This window comes from Salmo salar, chromosome 01, assembly GCF_965601325.2.
Source record: "Salmo salar chromosome 01, fSalSal1, whole genome shotgun sequence".
Taxonomy (NCBI): domain Eukaryota; kingdom Metazoa; phylum Chordata; class Actinopteri; order Salmoniformes; family Salmonidae; genus Salmo; species Salmo salar.
Window position 1 is genome coordinate 73,724,996 of NC_138291.1, and position 14,180 is coordinate 73,739,175.

Here is a 14,180-nt window from a genome sequence, read left to right on the forward strand (position 1 = left end):
GGCTTCCAGAGGCTGCTGGTTGAGATAGGGCTACAGCCACCCATTCTTGGATATATGAGATGCATTCAACAATGTCACCCAGTCTTGAAGACATGAGATCCAAACATAGGACCCAACACTGAGAATCAGTACAGCTAAACTAGAGTCCAACGCTGATACTGAATCCAGATGCCGAAGTACAACACTGTGGCTCAAACCTGAAGCATATTAATTCCCTCTGGGATAAACTCTGTTCAATACACTCTCTCCAATCAGAACATCTGTGCACATCTTTACTTAGTTCAACCTAATGAGGGGATGATGGGATTTGAATGTGATTGGTTCTTGTGTAATGGAAGTGTGCAAAGTTATTCCATGAGAGTATCTGACATCTGTGTCAACTGAGTATTTTATCTGCATTGTGTAAAGGAATGTCAATGTTTAATGTCTTTATATTGGGAGAGACAATGTGGTTAGGAGGAGAGTGTGGTTAGGAGGAGAGAGTGATATAGATTAGAAAGATGATGAGATGGGAGAGGTGGAGAGAGGAGGTAGAAGAGGAGAAAGGGAAGGAGATGTAGGTGATGAAAATGATAAAGACTATTCATGGTTTCAATAATTGTTTTATTCTTCATGGCAATCATGCAGACACTGTACAACCACTCAGAGGGAGTTATAGTCCAAGATATCACAAAATGACATAAACCAATTTCAAGTTATGTACCGGAAATACAATCTGGGGAGATGGAAATAGCCACTGTGTCCACATTGTGTATAACATTATATTTACTTTGCTTACCAAATGTTAAAAGGTATTTTTACTGTTTATGTATCTTAGTGCTTTGTTTCCCCCTATTCATAACTATTAGGCCTATACCATTTCAAATGTGTATAATATAAGATGAGTCAACCCCCATGATATGAAATAAGGAATTATTGTATGAGCAAAACCTAATTTTACCATAAGATTGGTTATGAACATGCCAACAAGCCAATGACGAATGCATCATTCCCAATGGGAATTATATGACGTATCAACCCTGATCAAATCTGATTGCCTTCGTGCTTGATGAAAAGTATTCAGATGTATAAAACGAGGGAAGGGTTGAAGGTATAGTAAGAGACGCTGACCAGCGAAGAAGCAACTGAGGTACTGAACAGTGTTCCGTGACTTCTCTAGGAGATACAAACACAAAGCATTCCAGGACCTTGGACAGCACCCGGTACCCAAGAGGACCAGCAGATCATTTACTGAAGAAAATGTAAGACTTTTTTCAAATTTGTTTTTGATAATTATGATATGTGTTAGATATTATTTTAAGTTAGGCTTCACATCACATTCTATATTCTAAAGTTTGTGTCATTGTATCCATCTTCCAGCAAATTAATAACTGTAAATAGTTATTGATTCCAAATATAAGACTGATTTTTGATTGGCAATAGCATTTGATCACATAAACAAATGTTCATCCAAAGGTTGAAAACAAGTCCTCACCAATTGGATACGTGCGCAACTGCACATTTGTCTTCATTCTCAACGTTTTTGTTTTCTGGTGGCACTGGGTAGCACAATTGGCGAACTTGAATCTTGTGGTTTTCGCATCTGGTTTACTCTTATTCCTTAACAATATACAATAGAAAGTGTTGATAAACTTGTTTTTCTGTGCATAAAGTGGCACCGAATGACGAGGCAATCATTTTAAGATTTCCCTCTCGTTTTCATATTGACCATAAGAATGTAGGCTATCTGAAAGAAACATTATTGAATGAAACCCATATCTCTTTTTACAGGTATAAAGCGATGTTACAAAGGAACGGCTCCCAGCTCCTTTTCCTAATAGCCCTGTGCAGTGTGCTATATTCCCGGACTCAGTGTTTGCCATATGCATCTATGAGGTAGGAATAATACCGCTATTACTCATTTAAAAATGTATTGTTTTTGTGCATGAGGACATAAAGGTTTAAAAGAGCATAGTTACTTTTGCCAAAGAGTTCAACAACTGCAACGATGTACTAACTTTTTCTATTATAGGCTATCGGCCAATAACTTTATGTGTACCAGTACCGTGTGGCTCAGTTGGTAGAGCATGGTGTTTGTAACGCCAGGGTTGTGGGTTCGATTCCCACGGGGGACCAGTATGGAGAAAAAATTAATGAAATGTATGTATTCACTACTGTAAGTCGCTCTGGATAAGAGCGTCTGCTAAATGACTAAAATGTAAAATGTACCAATAGGAAGTTATATCATCATGGACAAATACATTATAGGCTATAGTGTTAACGTGTTTTAACTTATTCTAACTCTGGGTTAATCAATAAACAAGATTGTCAACAATTAATTCGTCGACTATATCCTAGAACAATAGTACTTTCTAACAATAACATTTAAGTCTTGAGAAATGTTATGTAATTGTTTTCCACAGGCTACTTTCATATAAGTGAATATTGATTGTGTTTTCTGGATGATTAAGAACGTAATGAATAATCAGTGGAACGTGGTCATTTCTTCCAATGGAATATTGAATGTCAGGATACAAAAAATGTCTGCCTCGTGACTTAATGTCGTTTTGGTATTGTCTAAGAGTAATCGTCATTGGCCCATATTTGTTTTACCCCAATATTAGCCTATTGAAACGCTCCGCCCATAAATGACTCCTAAACCACCTTTTCAGATATATGCTAGACAGTGTGACTAATAACTGTTTTAATCTGTTGGCAGACCGACGAGACACGCAGACGGTCTCTTTACAAGTGGATACAGCAAACTTCTTGGACAGCTATCGGCGCGGCGGTACCTGGAATCCTTGATTGGAAAGCGAGTCAGGTAGACTGTAGTTTATGCTTTTCCTTCAGATTAGCGTGCAGAGTTTAATGACCCTATTAAACTCGAACTCAAAGTATTTTAACAGTATGATAATATTGAAATCAACATATTTTCAGGAACATTCAGGTTTATTGAAAACATTTAGAGTCAGGAAGCATGACAGAAATATATATTTCATAAAATTGTCTTCCTGTATGCCTATTTCTGTGATTTTAGTCTCATTGAAAAAAAATGGATATATCCTTAAAAAAGTTGTATTAGCATATCTGCCTTGAAAATGGTTAATAATCTCATTTGTTGTAATTGTATTAGATTTGTCATCACAATTGTGATTTACTTCTGGTTTAAAAAAAAATATTTATTGGATAAGTTCAGTAAAAGCCAAAACAGGTTAGCAAATGTCTCAAAAATGATGGACTAAAATGTGTTATGGTTAATTTGTCACAGTGATGACATGATGGAGGACCAGGTACCAGTGAAGCGCCACTCAGATGCCATTTTCACAGACAACTACAGTCGCTTCCGCAAACAGATGGCTGTGAAGAAATTCCTGAACTCAGTTCTGACTGGAAAGAGAAGGTGGGAACAAGTACAGAGCACAATAATGGATTGTGTGTTTACCAGTGTGCATGCATGTGTATGTCCGCATGTGCATTTTTGCAGTGTGCCTCCACAGTGTGAGGAAAGTCAAATGTACCCTTCTTGTCTTTTCAGTCAAGAAGACCCTCCCATGCAAGAAGAATCCAGAAGTGAGCCCTCATTTCTTGAGAGCTATGATGACGTCGATGTAGATCACCTTCTCAATAACTTCCAATTGGTAGGTTCAGTCTCTCTCCTCCTCCTCCTCCATTCACTTTCACTCCACTCTCATTTATAAGTTTAGTTGAACGCCATCTCACTTGGGTTGTTACTGTGGTGGTCATTGCTTAGAGAGGGTATGGAACACAGTGTGGTCGCACTGCTACGCATAGAGACAGCAAGACCTGACATCTGTATAGTGGAGTTGTAGTGGACAAACTTAGCTGCATTTACAGTACATTGTACTGCTAAGAACATACTGTATAGCCATAGGGCTACTTTCATTTTACTACAGGAGCACAGCTATTGAAAACGTATGGGCAATAGAGTATGATGTTTCTACTAAATTAATACCCTTATCATGTCTTCTCATACCATGATTTGAAACTCTGTTGCATATACTTGTGATTCTCTCACTATTCTGATCAATAATCAATTCTCTGCACCTTTCTCTTCCTCCCTCTCTCCCTCACCCTTTCCCTCTGCTCCAACTGTCTTTTTCAGCCACTCTGAGGAAGACCCACTGGTGCGATTACCTCAATCAGTCAACCTCATCGATTTGCCATCCAAAACAATATTTAAGTTCTTCAACAATGGACATGTTTCAAAGTCAAGTGTGGTTATCTCTACAGTATAAAGTAAATGTTTACATTGTATACAAGATATACTAAAACTACAAATATTGGTCTGAAGATGTAGGCCACAGTAAATACTATATACGTCCACCTGGGATCAGATAGATTTGCTTTGACCAGGAATGTAAATGGTAGTTCAATAAATGCATTCCTAAAACAAACTTTATACTGGTATAAAGTATAATCCGCTCATACAGTAGAGGACCACATTTAGAGCGACACCGATGCATATAATCATTTCATATCCGTGTGGAACAACGCTATACCTTGTGCATAAATTTACCTAGAGCATTTAGTTATGTTAAACCGTGCATCCAAATAAAAGATGTCCATTTATTTTTCAAAGCTGAGTAATTTTGTAAGTAAATATTGATGTTGATTATTTCTTTTCATGTGAAAAATTATTGCACAAAAGGACAAATTACGCCACAAACTTCTAGTTGCACTCAACATGTGCTTTGATGACCTGCTCACCTGAATGAAGATGGTAAACAAAGACTACTATATTTGTTTTCATGCACATCAACTTCAAACCATTTGAAATGACATGATCAGTTTCATGACAATACAAATGCTAAATTAGCACGTTATTGGCTATCAGATCAAATCATCAAAACATAGAGAAGGACTTGAACGCAACTACCTTCTGTCTCAATTAAGGTTGGCACGGATCTTCATTTTTCATTATTCACTTCAAAGACATGAGACAAAGAATAGCATAGCAGATACACATTTACATTGATTTATTTCAACAGACATAGATAAGTCATAGGCTGTCTTCTAATCATCAAAATTATTAGAGGACTGTGAGAAAGATTGTTTCCACAAAGCGAGAATTATTGTTCCATTTTTGAAACGAATGTAACTTCGAATATATTCAGTGAATAAAATGACATAGGCTATACTTGTGCAATTGTTTTTATGTGTGATTCTTCTTGCCATTATAGAAGGATTCAATTGGCATAATGAATAACAAAGAATAACCTTGGATTTTACATCTACATTTAGCTTTTTGCTAGAGAAATGTATATATATATATACAATTAGGGACCTGAACAGACATGATATTTGTGTACACCTCTAATCTCACCTCTACAAGTATAATCTCAATCACAATGAACATATCCAATTTGCATTATGAAGCATTGACATATAATGATAGTTATTTAAAAATATATTTTGGTCGTTATTTACAGTTACATAGTAAGCATATTGGTCAAGGTAAAATTGTTTTTGTAATATGCATTGGCCTCAGCATGTATACAGTGTATATATGGTACGGTAGCGTGTCTATCTCACTGTATGTTAACCTGTGTACAATCACTATCGTAATCCGTGCCAGCCTCCAGGGCTATTTTGATAGCCTCCTCGGCCTCCTAATAAGCTAAGTGTAATCATGGGAGTGAAAAGGACTGTAAACAATCCATGTCATTGACTATAATGTATTATAAACTGGGTGGTTCGAGCCCTGAATGCTGATTGGCTGACAGCCATGGTATATCAGACCGTATACCATGAGTTTGACAAAACATTTATTTTTACTGCTCTAATTATGTTTTTAAACATTTTATAATAGCAATAAGGTACCTCGGGGGTTTGTGGTATATGGCCAATATACCACGGCTAAGGGCTGTACCATGCACTCTGCGTTGCGTTGTGCATAAGAACATCCCTTAGCCGTGGTATATTGGCCATATACCACATCCCCTCGTGCCTTATTACTTAATTGTACAATGCTTAGTTCCCTGTATAGTTTCTGGCATGGTATGAGACCTACTATCCTACCTCTTTGAATAGAATGTGCTTTCTTCATCGACAAGTAAAAAAGTGTTCACTGACCCTCTTACATGGTGATGTTAAATTCTTTACTCATATGAACAAAAAACACAATCACATTTACTACATTATTTTGGGATGAATACTCACTATGTTGGAATCATCGAAGCCAGTGTGAAAACATGCCACAAAAGTCATGACTCAGTGTGTTTACAAGTGTCGAAATGGCACAGGATATTTGACTCATAAATGTCATAAGCAATACGCTGGGAGGGGGGAGGGGGGTCCATATTAAATGACATTATTAGCAGGGACTTATGTGGGATCTAAAATGAGAAAATACATTCAAATCACTGTCAAGTTGCATTTATGTCAAAGCTTTTAATTACCAGGAAACAACAATTCCAACAGTATGTACAGGGATCCACATATTTTGTAGATATGGAAAACAATCACATGATGATTCCTTTGACCAACACATTATCAAAACGATCCTCTCACCACGTTGCTGTGGTAACCATACACCTGTTTCAAGCACAATTTGACAATACCTATCTTTTGTGATTATTAAATGTCATAAATCAAATACAGCAGTGCTGTGCACTGGTTGGTTTTGTTTTCCATCATCTTTCAGTATCACCAACAACCATGTCCTCTGAATGCAGGGCAAACAAAAACACTTTACACTGATAAAGTTTCTTCTGGGCTCCATGCATCTCAATTTGTCACATCATATTCCCATCGTTATGGCGCTTGGGGTGAAGCAAAACTCCATGGCGGTAACTAAGGACAGCAAACAAAGACACAAACATTTCCAGTTGAATAGGGTGTTCAACCTTAGGGCCCTATTCAATCAATCCCCAATAAGTAAAATAATGTGTGTGTGTGTGTGTGTGTGTGCGTGCGTGCGTGCGTGTCTGCACCAGAGGAGGCTGGTGAGGGAAGGACGGGTCATAATAATGAATGGAGTGGAGTAAATTGAACGGTATCAAACACATGGAAACCAGGTGTTTTATGTGTTTGAGATCATTTCATTTTTTCCGTTCCAGCCATTACTATAAACCCCATCCTCCCCATTTAAAGTGTCACCAGCCACCACTGGCCTGTGCATATGTGTGTTTTTGTGTCCACTCCCCAGTGTAAAGCGAATGATATGTCATTATTCTCTGCCTTGTGGAGAGGCCAGACTCATTAACTCTCATTACTGTTGATCTTAATGGCCCCTGCAGGCCCCCTGGGTGTAAAAATAGAGAGGCTCAAGCACGGTCAGGTCCAGCATTTTTACTCTGAGCTCTAACTGACCGCTCTCACTGGCTCCAGGCAGTAATTGGAACACTACCACTAAAGCGACCCATCCTTACAGATATGGACAAATGGACAGTGTGTGTGTATGCCCCTGCGTCTACAGTATGTACCTATGTCTTTCCACCCAGCCCTCCAACCACACTTCTTTCTCAATGTGGGAAAACAAATATTCAGTTGCAATGTGACTGGCATCCTGATAAGTGTACCCTTCTAATGCTCTCAACATATCTTGGTAATTACTTAGCTGAGTGTTGGGCCACTCTTCCTAGACCAGTTTTACACTCTAATGATACGGTCAGTGTGTGGTGATTCAGTCTTGACTCAGGGGATCAGAGTGTTTGGGAAAGGAGGGGGGGTTGCTAATTTCAAGGGGGATAGTACTTCTTCCTGGCCACCCCACTTCCTGTTTCTTGCCTAGTGGTGTTGCCACATAATGTTTGTGACAGCGTGTAATAGGATTGACCTTTGGCTGTGTGACATATGGCCGGGCGACAGGTGCCAGTCACTCCTTATCAGTGTCACATCGTCCAAAGCTCCATCATACACCAACCCGCGGGTTGTGTCTGTACATGCGCATCAACCACTGTGTGTGATTAATGATGTGTGCGTTTCACCATCACATTCTGAGACATATGAGGTTGAGAGAGAAGCAGAGAATAGAGAAAGGTAACTAAATGGTTGCCTAAATGAGAGGCGTTGTACAAAACAAATTCATCAGCAATTGGATCATCTCTAAACAGAGTATGAAAGCACAGAGTTTGATGAAAGCCAATGACGTGATCACAGCGTTTCTAAACCCAAAGGAGCAACACCGCAAGACCTCCGGGAATGCTGCGAAACAGACCAGTCTGGGGTTTGGGAAGTCAATGAGAGAGTGAAAGGTTCTTCCTTAGTTGTTAATTTTCTCAAAATCTGAAGGCGCAACCTAGATTCGAGACAACGTCTTGAGTAGCTGAACATGTTATTACTCCAACCTCGTGAAAGTGACAAACTGACACGTTTGTCAGGAGTGGCTTTCGGCATGAGATGAACGTTAGACCCGATGACGTGATTCTACAGCATGATTTTAGCTATCCAACGCCATGACATCGCCTACAAGTGTGATAAGAGATTTCCTCTCGTCATACTGTACTGTCTTGTTCTTCTGCGTTGGGGTTTTATGGCGGTGTGCAAACCAGTATTAGGTTTATTACCGCCACCTACCGGGCTGGAGTGTGATGAGACTATGGAGGTTTTCTAGATTCTGCACTAGTCTACATGACCGGAGAAAGGAAATTACTGCTAAATGGATTACAGTTTGTTCTGGCCGAGTTATTAGTAAATTGGCGAGGGTGAAACTTATTCCCAGGGATGTGATTGTTCTTCTGAGTGTTTGCCTATGATGTTCATAAGTTTGACAATGAAGGAGGAAGTGATCTGTAGTTTCTGCTGCTGTTTTCCTATCTTTAGAGAGAGATTGAGGCGATTGTGTTCTATTCACAGACGGGTGATTATGGTTTCTGCTCATCTTAATCTTTGTGGTTATTGCTGATTGAAACCAGTGGGTGGATGGAGTGTAGATGTCTTCCTTTTCCCCCTTCTGTCCATTCCTTTTGCCATTTGTCTGTGATTTTAATTTTAATAAGTGACTTTATTTCAGATTTTGACATTGGAACTATGATGTTGATGTTGTGGTGTAGTGCTCCTTATGCCGCTTCATCTGCCATGTCATTCCCAGGCACCCCCACTTGAGTCGGGACCTAAAGAAAGTTCTTATGGCTTGGTGTTGTATCCTGAGAAGTGCCTGTAAGCTGTCGAATATTAGGTCTGGCCTGCTGCTGGGTACCGTCTTTTATTTGTTTTTAAATGTATTTTACCCCCCTTTTCAATCTTGTCTTATCGCTGCAACTCCACAACAGGCTCGGGGGGCAAAGGTCAAGTCATGCGTCCTCCAAAAAATGAACTGCCAAACTGCGCTTCTTAACACCTGCCCGCTTAACCCGGAAGCCAACCACACCAATGTGTCAGAGGAAACACCATTCAACCTACCCCCAAAGTCAGCCTGCAGGTGCACCGGCCCGCCACAAGGAGTCGCTAGAGTGCGATGGGCCAAGTAAAGCCCCCCAGGCCAAACCCTCCCCTAACCCAGATGATGCTGGGCCAATTCTGCACCGCCCAATGGGACTCCCGATCACAGCCGGTTGTGACACAGCCTGGGATCGAACCCGGGTCTGTAGTGACGCCTTAGACAGCTGCACCACTCGGGAGGCCCTTCGCGGGTACTGTATTTAATGTGATTCATGATTTGTTTAGGCCGGCTCTGGCACAACCCATCGGTTTCTGTGACCAATCAGAAGGGTCAGGTTGTGTTCACTACAAGACGTTGGGGAGGAAAGGAAATTCAGAAACACTAATGGCCGTGGCGTTTGGCTGGAGAAATATGGATGGGTTGTCAGGCTAGCGAAATTACCCAAACAGCCAGCATTACCCCAATGTTGTAGTAGAGTGGAAGATCTGTCGATCACAATGCCCCCTCAGCCACACTACAGAGGAACATGTTTAGAATTCCTCTGGCTCATGAAACCGTCCTTCAGGCTAATTGTATAGACTGTTGTCTCTGGGCGCTGGGTTCCAGACTGTCAAACTGCTCTATAGGGCCATGGCAAACATGAAGGTCAGGACACACACATCACACACTACATGGCCAAACGTATGTGGAAACATGCTCGTCAAACATCTCATTCCAAAATCATGGGCATTCATTTTTTATTTTTTTTCACCTTTATTTAACCAGGTAGGCTAGTTGAGAACAAGTTCTCATTTACAACTGCGACCTGGTCAAGATAGAGCAAAGCAGTTCAACACATATAACAACACAGAGTTACACATGGAATAAGCAAACATACAGTCAATAATACAGTAGAAAAAAAGTAAATATACAGTGTGTGCAAATGAGGTAAGATAAGGGAGGTAAGGCAATAAAATAGGCCATAGTGGCGAGGTAATTACGATATAGCAATTAAACACTGGAGCCAGTGGGTTTGGCGACGAGTATGAAGCGAGGGCCAGCCAACGAGAGTGTACAGGTCTCAGTGGTGGGTAGTATAAGGGGCTTTGGTGACAAAACGGGTGGCACTGTGATAGACTGCATCCAATTTGTTGAGTAGAGTGTTGGAGGCTATTTTGTAAATGACATCACAGTCGAGGATCGGTAGGATGGTCAGTTTTAAGAGGGTATGTTTGGCAGAATGAGTGAAGGATGCTTTGCTGCGAAATAGGAAGCCGATTCTAGATTTAATTTTGGATTGGAGATGCTTAATGTGGGTCTGGAAGGAGAGTTTACAGTCTAACCAGACACCTAGATATTTGTAGTTGTCCACATATTCTAGGTCAGAACCGTCCAGAGTAGGGATAGTGGGCGGGCGGGCAGGTGCGGGCAGCGATCGGTTGAAGAGCATGCATTTAGTTTTACTTGCATTTAAGAGCACGGATGGAGAGTTGTATGGCATTGAAGCTCGTCTGGAGGTTAGTTAGCACAGTGTCCAAAGAAGGGCCAGAAGTTTACAGAACGGTGTCGTCTGCGTAGAGGTGGATCAGAGAATCACCAGCAGCAAGAGCGACATCATTGATATATACAGAGAAGAGAGTCGGCCTGAGAATTGAACCCTGTGGCACCCCCATAGAGACTGCCAGAGGTCCGGACAACAGGCCTTCTGATTTGACACACTGAGCTCTATCAGAGAAGTAGTTGGTGAACCAGGCGAGGCAGTCATTTGGGAAACCAAGGCTGTTGAGTCTGCCGATAAGAATGTGGTGATTGACATCCTTGGCCAGGTCGAAATCCTTGGCCAGGTCAATGAATACGGCTGCACGGTATTGTCTCTTATCGATGGCAGTTATGATATTGTTTAGGACCTTGAGCGTGGCTGAGGTGCATCCATGACCAGCTCGGAAGCCAGATTGCATAGCGGAGAAGGTACGGTGGGATTCTAAATGGTCGGTGATCTGTTTGTTAACTTAGCTTTCGAAGACCTTAGAAAGGCAGGGTAGGATAGATATAGGTCTGTAGCAGTTTGGGTCTAGAATGTCTCCCCCTTTGAAGAGGGGGATGACCGCGGCAGCTTTCCAATCTTTAGGGATCTCAGACGATACGAAAGAGAGGTTGAACAGGCTAGTAATAGGGGTTGCAACAATTTCGGCAGATAATTTTAGAAGGAGAGGGTCCAGATTGTCTAGCCCCGCTGATTTGTAAGGGGTCCAGATTTTGCAGCTCTTTCAGAACATCAACTTTCTGGATTTGGGTGAAGGAGAAATGGGGGAGGCTTGGGCGAGTTGATGTGGGGGGTGCAGGGCAGTTGACCGGGGTAGCGGTAGCCAGATGGAAAGCATGGCCAGCCGTAGAAAAATGCTTATTGAAATTCTCTATTATCGTGGATTTATTTGTGGTAACAGTGTTTCCTAGCCTCAGTGCAGTGGGCAGCTGGGAGGAGGTGCTATTATTCTCCATGGACTTTACAGTGTCCCAGAACTTTTTTGAGTTTGTGCTACAGGATGCAAGTTTCTGTTTGAAAATGCTAGCCTTAGCTTACCTAACTGCTTGTGTATATTGGTTCCTAACTTCCCTGAAAAGTTGCATATCACGGGGGCTATTTGATGCTAATGCAGTACGCCACAGGATGTTTTTGTGCTGGTCAAGGGCAGTCAGGTCTGGAGTGAACCAAGGGCTATATCTGTTCATGGTTCTACATTTTTTGAATGGGGCACGCTTATTTAAGATGGTGAGGAAGGCACTTTTAAAGAATAACCAGGCATCCTCTACTGACGGGATGAGGTCAATATCCTTCCAGGATACCCGGGCCAGGTCGATTAGAAAGGTCTGCTCGCTGAAGTGTTTTAGGGAGCGTTTCACAGTGATGAGGGGTGGTCGTTTGACCGCAGACCCATTACGGATGCAGGCAACGAGGCAGTGATCGCTGAGATCTTGGTTGAAGACAGCAGAGGTGTATTTGGAGGGCAAGTTGGTTAGGATGATATCTATGGGGGTGCCCATGTTTATGGATTTGGGGTTGTACCTGGTAGGTTCCTTGATAATTTGTGTGAGATTGAGGGCATCAAGCTTAGATTGTAGGATGGCTGGGGTGTTAAGCATGTCCCAGTTTAGGTCACCTAGCAGCACGAACTCTGAAGATAGATGGGGGGAAATCAATTCACATATTGTGTCCAGGGCACAGCTGAGGGCAGAGGGTGGTCTATAGCAAACGGCAACGGTGAGAGACTTGTTTCTGGCAAGGTGGATTTTTAGAAGTAGAAGCTCGAATTGTTTGGATACAGACCTGGATAGTATGACAGAACTTTGCAGGCTATCTCTGCAGTAGATTGCCACTCCGCCCCCTTTGGCAGTTCTATCTTGTCGGAAAATGTTATAGTTAGGGATGGAAATTTCAGGGTTTTTGGTGGTCTTCCTAAACCAGGATTCAGACACAGCTAGGACATCTGGGTTGGCAGAGTGTGCTAAGGCAGTGAATAAAACACACTTAGGGAGTTGTTAACATGCATGAAACCAGGGCTTTTAAGGTTACAGAAGTCAACAAATGAGAGCACCTGGGGAGTGGGAGTGGAGCTAGGCACTGCTGGGCCTGGATTAACCTCTACATCGCTAGAGGAACAGAGAAGGAGTAGGATAAGTGTACGACTAAAGGCTATAAGAACTGGTCGTCTAGTATGTTCAGAACAGAGAGTAAAAGGGGCAGGTTTCTGGACGTGTTATAATAGATTCAAGGTATAATGTACAGACAAAGGTATGGTAGGATGTGAATACAGTGGAGGTTAACCTAGGCATAGAGTAACGATGAGAGAGATATTGTCTCTAGAAACATCATTTAAACCAGGTTATGTCACCGCATGTGTGGGAGGTGGAACTGAAGGGTTAGCTAAGGCATATATAGCAGGGCTGAAGGCCCTACAGTGAAATAAGACAATAATCACTAACCAGAACAGCAATGGACAAGGCATATTGAAATTAGGGAGAGGCATGTGTAGCCAAGTGATCATAGGGGTCCAGTGAGTAGTTAAGCTGGCTGGAGACACGGCGATTCAGACAGCTCGCGGGCCGGGGCTAGCAAGCTAGCAGAAGGGCCTTAGAGGTACGTCGCGATGGAAGAAGTCTGTTGTAGCCTCCTCGTGCAGAGCCTCCTCGTGCGGTTCCGTTGGCAGACCAGCCGTGATGGATTAGTAGGGTTCTGTGTAGTAAAGGTGCCCATTTGGAGTTGGTCCCCCCTTTGCTGCTATAACAACACTCTTCTGGGAAGGCTTTCCACTCGATGTTTGAATATTGCTGCAGGGACTTATTCCATTCAGCCACAAGAGCCTTAGTGAGGTTGGGCACTGATGTTGGGCGATTAGGCCTGGCTCGCAGTTGGCGTTCCAATTCATCCCAAAGGTGTTCAATGGGGTTGAGGTCAGGGCTCTGTGCAGGCCAGTCAAGTTCTTCCGCACCGATCTCGACAAACCATTTCTGTATGGACCTCGTGCACAAGGGCATTGTCATGCTGAAACAGGAAAGGGCCTTCTCCAAAATGTCGCGACAAATTTGGAACCACAGAATCGTTTAAAATGTAATTGTATGCTGTAGTGTTAAGATTTCCCTTCATTGGGAATAACCATTAAAACCAAACCATTAAAAACACCCAAACCATTATTCCTCCTCCACCAAACTTTACAGTTGGCACTATGCATTGGGGCAGGTAGCATTCTTCTGGTATCCACCAAACCCAGATTCGTCCGACTGCCAGATGGTGAAGTGTGATTTATCACTCCAGAGAACGCGTTTCCACTGCTTCAGAGTCCAATGGTGGCGAGCTTTACACCATTCCAGGTGACGCTTG

The 14,180-nt window shown here is 42.1% G+C and overlaps 1 protein-coding gene and 1 non-coding gene across 2 annotated transcripts; both read left to right on the forward strand.

Annotated features, from left to right (window-relative positions):
* Positions 1-1,082: 1,082 nt before the first annotated feature.
* On the forward strand, positions 1,083-5,149 carry LOC106608814 (VIP peptides-like). Its single transcript, XM_014206978.3, has 6 exons — positions 1,083-1,241; positions 1,771-1,875; positions 2,699-2,803; positions 3,251-3,382; positions 3,518-3,620; positions 4,106-5,149. Coding segments are annotated over exons 1-6 (456 nt in total). The 5' UTR covers positions 1,083-1,239; the 3' UTR covers positions 4,115-5,149.
* Positions 2,046-2,115, forward strand: trnat-ugu (transfer RNA threonine (anticodon UGU)). Its single transcript has one exon. It is a non-coding gene; the product is annotated as a tRNA-Thr (tRNA).
* Positions 5,150-14,180: the final 9,031 nt, after the last annotated feature.

What these genes read in the sequence shown, in the direction of transcription:
- LOC106608814 (XM_014206978.3), top strand. An exon ending in TTGATTGGAAAGCGAGTCAG is followed by an intron (nt 2,804 to 3,250) that starts GTAGACTGTAGT and finishes AATTTGTCACAG; the next exon opens with TGATGACATGATGGAGGACC. An exon ending in GTTCTGACTGGAAAGAGAAG is followed by an intron (nt 3,383 to 3,517) that starts GTGGGAACAAGT and finishes TTGTCTTTTCAG; the next exon opens with TCAAGAAGACCCTCCCATGC.